Raw genomic sequence first — 7,499 nt, forward strand, 5'->3', positions numbered from 1 at the left:
AAAAAAAAAAAAAAAAAAAGAGTTGCAGCAAACAGCAGTTCAGCATTATTTAAATAAATAAACTACAGAAGGGGAGCGATATTTATTAATGCGGTAGAATGCGCACGCATACGTTTAAACTACTTGACGAAGCATGTATAGAGTTTAGATCAATTAAAACACATCGGTGTATTATTGATATTATTATTATTGCATCATGCCATCTAGCAGATTACTTTGGAACTGCAAGTAACCACAGTGACCAACGTCGAATTATTAAAGGCGTTTCACTATTTGCTTACATTTCAAAAACAGCTCCTTAGTGAGGGGCAGGTTTTTAAACGCGGTCCCCCGAGGCTGAACSAGACCTGCAGCAGCTCTTGCCAGGACACACATGAGAGCGTATATCGTTGGCTGATAATGGGTGTGTATCTATAACACACTGCATTTCCTGTCTTTGGTGGTTCTAGCAAAGCGCTTTTGGAGCAGCAGAAAGGCTGCTACTGTCCCTGCGGAGTGAACGTATTAACCCTTCATTTCTCAGGTGGGAAAGCTGAAACACAACAGCTTTAAGAGTCCTCGCCTGAAAAGCACTTGAGCATTTGCACAGTCCTGGGTAAACTGGCAGGACTAGTCATTGGCTTAAAGCCCAGCACCACTGAAATGCTCTTTTGGGCTGAGATCAGAGGGCTCAGCGCCTTGCTGAACTGGGCCCTACGCTGCTTGCACAAAGTCTCAAGTCTCTAGGAGCCTGTAGGAGGGCAAGAGCAGGTCTGACGTCTGCCCCTGGTCGTGGTGCCCAGCACCAGGCTGCCCTCGCTCGTGGGCCCATGTCCCTCGGTGTGCTTGCCCGGCCAAGCGGGGCCGGCGCCAGAGCAGAGGCCCTGCCCCGCATCTGGACCTTCCCTCCGAGCTCTGCGATGCAGAGCGGGAGGGGGCTACGTGCCCAACTGCAGCCCACGGGCCCCAGGTGTTACACACTGCAGGATAATCCTGCCAGTCTGCAGGATAGCCCTGCTGCATACCAGGGAGTTAAAGAGATTGGCTTATGCTGCTAATTCACTTTGTCTCCAGAACTGCTTTTCCTTTTCCTTCTAAAGTCCGCAAGGTGAAAACCGAAGACACTTCAGCGCACAGAAGTCCAGTGGCTTCGGTTCCAGTGACATCCTCACACACATCCCTGTTGAACGGGATCCAAGTGAATGAATGAAGACCTGAATTTTCCCTGCGTGGCTCGCAGACGGTTGCCTCTGGGTGAAGTGTCAGTACGCTGTTAGGCACGCTGTTTTRCAGAACCAAGTGGTGCCTAACATAACGGGGAGACTGGGCTCAGAGGCTGCACTTGGGAAGCAGCACTTCCCACTTCTGTGTTGCCATCTCCAATTTCTTGATTAGCGCCTCGCAGAGGGTCTGGTTYGGGCTCCACGTGAGGGCCGGGGGCAGGCAGCAGGCACAGGCTGCATGGGCTGGCTACTCGAAGAGTGCAGCTGCAGGAGAAGTGGCTTGTGGTTAAAGTACTGTTTGAGGCTGGAAACTATCTCAGTTCAGTTCCTCGCCACACTTGCTCACCTTTTGGTGTGCCCAACTGTTACAGCCTTCCTCGCTTCATTAATGGGCCTGGATTATTTTCAGTGGCTGTTTCATTTCTGAGCATGGCAGGATTGCTAACACTGCAGTGACAGAAGAACACTTTGCAAATATTTGTGGTCTATGACAGTGATTCACCAAAAAAATGCTGAACATTCATAGTCTGGAGCTGGGCTGAGGAGCTACATTGCCTCTGCCGTGTTTTCGGCTCCAAGTTTGATGGTGTCCAGATGAAGTCTGGCAGCGGGGAGCAGCCAGGAGGCCTGGTCGTGGGGGTATTTCCGTGACGTTAGCTGCCGTGCTGCATTGCCCGGCGGGGTAGCTGAGACGCGGCGAGGCAGGGGCTGCCCTGCGGGGCTGGGCCGGGCCGCCCGGCCCCCCGCCGGACGGGGCGGTGGGACCCGCACTCTGCGGGTAGCGCGTGCTGCCTGGCCCTGCCGCCCGGGGGAGCAGAGCAGCCCGCTCTCCCGGCGCGTAACACGCCGGCAGCCGCCRAACATCGCCTGCCTCCGCGCGCCGGCCTGGAGAGCTCTTGCGACGCGTGGGAAAGTCTGTAAGATACAATCTCTCCCTAACGGCCCAGCCTACCCCGCACGCAGGCCGCGCAGCTAGCGCTGCACTTGGCCCTTGGCACGACTCCTGCCCCGCTCCACCCTCTCCTCCTTCCCCGGCTGCCCCGGTCYGATGCCGGAGGCCAGGGCTGCACGCCGCAGGGGGAGCGCAGCCCCGCCGGGGTGCCGGCGCGCTCGGCGGCACGGCGGCAGCGCCGRCCGGGCTCGGCAGGGCTCCCGCGCGGGGACGTCCTGCCGGGGCAGCCCTGCTCCAGGATGCCTTCTGCACCCCGCACCTGGGAACGGGGTGAAGTGACACAAAGTGAAACATTTCAAACAGGCATTTCAGTATTTCCAAAACCTCCCTGCTGCGGTAAATGATGAAGTTTCAACTCTGTTCTGAGTCCAGATAGAGGAGACGTTGCAATGTCATGATTTCCTACTGAAGGGAAAGTGTGACTGGTGCCAGCCCCCTCGGGCAGTCGGCGTGGGACGTGAAGGGTGCTGAGCCTCTCTGAGCTGCTGGTTGTGGTCCAGCTCTCACTCGCAGCAGCTCCAGATTGCTTCCAGCTGCTGGGGGCTCGGGGGCAGCACGAAACGAGTCACGGCTCAGCCAAAGGGGGGCAGGACCGCGAGGTGCCTCCCCAGGTGCCACGCTGCCAGCGGTGTGCCCCGAGGTGCCGCGGCGGTCACGGCCCAGCGCCCCAGGCCCCACGGCCCGGGGCAGCCCGGGGGGGCCACGGCGGTCGGCGGCACACCTCCACCGCGGTTGTTTTTCAGCCTCCCAGGGCGGGTACACCCCGCTTCCTGCACCRGCGGCCGCGGCGCTTCCTGCGCCCGCGGCTATGATTAGAAGGGCTGCTGGTGGCCGGGGGTGCCGAGCCCTCCCGCTCGTGTCCTCGGGCCCCTCTCACCTCGCGGCCCCCCCCCCGCCGGGGCGAGCGGGGTCCGTGTGGGGCGCCCTCCCGCCCGCTGCCCCCGCGGCACTTCGGCTCGCGCAGCCACGGCTGCAAAAAGCGGCACCGAGGTGGCACCTCCTGCCGCGGGTCCCACGGGGGAGGCAGGGGCACGGCCACGCGGCCGCCTGCGCCCAGGCGCAGCGGGACCGGCGGGGCTGGAGGAGTCCCCTGCCTCCCCGCCTGGCGCTTTGCACCTTCGAGGACGAGGACGCACGCCGCTCTGTCTCGTTAACCTCCCCCTCCACCCTGCCGGGCAGGAAGGTGATTTTATCTTCGCGCAGCTGGTAGAAAAGCGGAGTCTAAAGGACTTGCCCGGGGCCCCGGCTGGCTGGAGCTCAGCCTCCTCCCTGCACCCCGCCGCAGAGCCTCGCCGGGGCTGGCTGCTCCCAGGCAGTGGCGAGCCCCTGCCCAAGCGAGCCGGGGAGCTGCGCGAGGCCCGGGAGCGACTCCCGTGCCGCGGGCACCCCCGGCCCCGCACCGAAGCGCTCCAGGAAGGGGCCCGCAGCCACTTCTGTCCGAGAGCACAGCCAGCCTCCGGGCTCTCGGGGAAGCACCGAGCCCTCACGTCTCCCTGCKCTGCGGGGAGAGAAGGCGTCTCCGGCGGAGGGAACGCCTCTGCGTGGTCCCCACCAGGGGCCGGGCAGCAGGAGGCACAGGACACAACACATTCCCCCTTTCCCCATCCGTCCCAGGCCGCTTGCAGGAGTCGCCTTTCYGAACGTCCCCTCGCTGGCCAGCCCCGCTCCAGCTGCTCTCCAGACCCTAGCAGGAATACGTGGTGTCCACAAGSCTGGCAGCAGACCTCCTGCCTGAGATAAACTCTTCAAGCCCATCTCTTCCTCTGCTCATAACACGCTTCCATCTGCAGCCAAAAAGTGTGAGACTCAAAACCTCAAGATAAAATTTTGCTCTGTGCAAAATTGCTTCCAGGTTCTTTTAGGGGAGTGCTTCTGGGGGGGGGTTCTTAATATATCTGCTCATCAGGATCAGGCTGGTAATACTGCTGGATCAAGCCTTGTGAAACTACATGAATAATGAATAGCCATCACATGAATATTTCAGAGACATAGTCCTGAGATCTCCCAGTGTTGCCTTAGAGGAAAATGGAGGAAAAGTTGTCCAGAAAGAACAATGTTTCCTTTAGGCAAAATGCACTGGTGTCACTGGCTTTTGAAAATGAGCTGCTGCTACTAAATAATTCTCAGGATTTGCATCAAAAACTGGAACAGTGGTTTTGCTCCGAGGCAAAAGAAGTTGGGAAGAGAGCCAGTCTTTTTGACATAAGAAGATGATTTCACCGCACTAGAAGGAGAGCAGACTTTTACTTCATCCATACAATGGCGTTTGCAAGAAAAATCCCACAAGCTATGGCCACCTTCCAAAAAGCCCGCAGTACTTGGCACTCAATTAATGTAGTTCAAAGGAGCTGTGAGAAGTACCGGTGGTGCTTTTTCTCCTGGGACAGTGCTGTGCTCCAGCCCAAGCACAGGTCTGAAGGCTTCCTGAAGGCTGCTGAAGGCTTTCTTAGAGCTGAGCCATAAAAATGAGGCCCAGTAGTGAAACCTTCATTCACTTTGGATGCAGAGTAACTGCTGCTTCATGCRGGAACTGTCTGCAAATCAACAAGCCCACCGAAATATTGGCTGCATATCTCTCTCCTCCACGCTCTCGTCAGCTATCCATGCTCTTGACATGTGCATGCATGTACCCAGGCTGCCTCTACACAACTCTTGAGACAGTATCTCTTCTTCTACGGCCATTTTCACACTGTATGATAAATCCAAACATGAATACATTCTAGGAGAAGCGGATTGTCGGGTTTGGGTAAAACCAGAAGAAACATTTCCTGCTCAGGTAGGCGCAACAGAATAATCTGAGTGGGATGAGAAATGTTGCAATTAAAAATAGGCAATTAAGAATCTAACTGAAACTCAGATGTCTCTATCCCTAATCTATATCTCCTTCAGCATTGTTCTGCTCAAAGTAATCCTTGCTGACGCACTGTGCTGCTGGCATCAGCAAACAAAAATAATTCCTTAGTGTTTACAAAGCTCCTAGAAATACATCTGTTGCAAGAATGAGGGCAATTTGGGCATTTCTTCAGCAACTCCCCCCAAAATGGCAAATAACATCCACAGTGACCAGTCCTGGAGCACTTAGGACTGGAAACAAGGAATTGTCACAAATCAGCAATGCATAAATGCTAATTTGTGGAAAAAAAATTTCATAGATCTTCACTTTTCCTGTTACCATCAAACCTCCCCGCCTGCGGGATGCAATGCTGCAACCCAGTCCTGGGCAGGCTGTAGGGAAGCCGTGAGCCTCACTCTAACCGAACACCCTCTGCCGCCTCTTTTTCCCACGGCTCCAGCTCAGGCTGTCTCTTCAACAGGCGGCTCACAGGGGCACGGCCTGGTGCTTGCCGCCCGTTTGCAAAAGRTGAGGACCCCGGGTGAGCACGCTGGCCCCGCGGAAACGCTCGGAGGGCGCAGACAGCTCGATCGGTGCCCCACGCGCTAACGTCACCCCCGTCCCACGGGCGTTCCTCAGGGGAGGGGGCAGCTGCCGGCGCTGTCCGAGCTGGACGCGCAGCCCGGGGGCCCCGCGCGGCCCGGGATCGGCCGCTCCGAGTTGCTGGCCGGACTGCTCACCAAGGAGCCGCCGCGCCGGGGCTGCGCGGAAGGGATGAAAGAGTTACCCGTGTCCCTGCCCAGCCTGGGAACGGCATCACGCGCGTCTCGGGTGTCGAGCTAGAAGTGCTGCCAGACCCAGCCGGYGGGGAAAGGCTGGGCTGTCTGGCTGTTCTGGTTGATGATTATGCAGTGTAGAAGGAAGGTAATTTTTTAACTGAATTATTAAAGAAATACGATAATGAGTGCTTATATTGTTGCCTCTGTGCCTACATAAAGGCCTGAAATGGCTTTATTAAAGCCACGACTTGATTAAAAATGAATCTGTTAAATCACTGTGTGCCGTCTGCAGCCCACCATCCTTCCATTGAAGCGCCTCTTATAAATGAAAATGTGAACACTGATTTCCCTTTCATCTTCCTCATTTGCCTTTTGGAAGAAGAAGAGGGAATGGGGCAGGCTGTGTACGATGGGAGAGCTTGGATGAGCATGGCAGGGATTCAGATATGCTCTGGGAAAATTATGCCATACAGCTGCTGACTCTGGAAAGGAGAATAAAGGAATTGTTTATCACGGGAGGGTATTGTGTGCGTTAAGCATAAGGAAAGATCATTTCTACCAGATTTTATACGTGGGCATGCTTTTGAAGACTAGCAACCACAGTGAAGCAGCAGCTCTGCCTCTGAACATAAGCAGTGTCTGTATATTCAGGGGGTTAGCTAGATTACTGTCTGATTACAACTAATACACGTTACAAAGTCATAGTAAGAAATGTCTGGCTTTAATCCAACACCCATAAAGGAGAAATGGTTCATAAATCAGTTCACCTCAGAAGAACAGGTTGAGTTGTTTATTAATTTGCCTTTCTCCTCTGTCTCGACCTGGACCTGCTGCTGCTATTTCAGACAATCACAGAATCAGTAAGGTTGAAGGGACCTCTGGAGATCATCTAGTCCAACCTCCCTGATCAGCAGGGTCACCTGGAGCATGTTAGACAGGGCTGCATCCAGGTGGGCCCTGAAGATCTCCAGAGAAGGAGACTCCACAACCTCTCTGGGCAACCTGTGCCAGTGCTCCGTCACTCTCACAGGGAAGAAATTCCCCCTCACGGTCAGGTGGAACTTCCTGTGCTTCAATTTCTGCCCATTGCCTCTTGTCCTGTCCCATGGGACAACTGGAAAGAGTTTGTCCCCGTCCCCGTGACACCCTCCCTTCAGGTACTCGTACACATTTGAGCCCATCCCGGTTGAACCCCTGTGCTGGTTCCCGGGGGGCGCAGGCAGGATCCGCTGTCCTAAAGGCACCGGAGGCTGGATAGTGGCCGCTGTCCCTTAACGCGCCTTGCCCATCTGCATCCCGGAATCGCTCTTCGCTCCTGGCCCAGGAGCAGGGAGATTATTGTATCTGGGTTCCGGGAGGGGGCCTGGGGCGAAGGGGGGCCGCGGCCTGGCCTCGCGCCGTGCCCGCGCAGCCGGGCTCAGCCGTGCGCCGCAGGCCCCCTCTGGCTCCTCAAGGGGCTGCGTGTGGGCAGGGCCTGGGCACACGGACAGGGGGGCAGAGCCCTGAGCGGGCGGGCGGGCGGACAGACAGACGGACGGGGGCGCGGGGGAGGGGGAGATGGCGGCCCCGGAACGCCGCTGCCCGGAACCTTGCTCCGCGGCCCGCGTGGGGCGGCGGAGGCTTTAGCGCTGGCCCCCAGGCGGCTGGCGGGGAGGCCCCGCCCTTCCAGTTCCGGCCGCGGTTCCGGTTCCGGGGCCGCATGGGCAAGAAGCGGGGCGCGGGGCTGGGCCGCT

The 7,499-nt window shown here is 57.1% G+C and overlaps 1 protein-coding gene across 1 annotated transcript in view; it reads left to right on the plus strand.

Annotated features, from left to right (window-relative positions):
• The first annotated feature begins 7,465 nt into the window (after window positions 1-7,465).
• Window positions 7,466-7,499, plus strand: part of LSG1 (large 60S subunit nuclear export GTPase 1) — an 11,816-nt gene continuing 11,782 nt past the window's right edge. Inside the window, exon 1 of the mRNA XM_085298706.1 lies at window positions 7,466-7,469. Coding sequence (XP_085154832.1) covers window positions 7,466-7,469 — 4 coding nt within the window. The remainder of the gene's footprint in view (window positions 7,470-7,499) is intronic.

This window comes from Rhea americana, unplaced genomic scaffold (genome assembly GCF_003343005.1).
Source record: "Rhea americana isolate MKP2758 unplaced genomic scaffold, rheAme1 scaffold_14, whole genome shotgun sequence".
NCBI lineage: Eukaryota > Metazoa > Chordata > Aves > Rheiformes > Rheidae > Rhea > Rhea americana.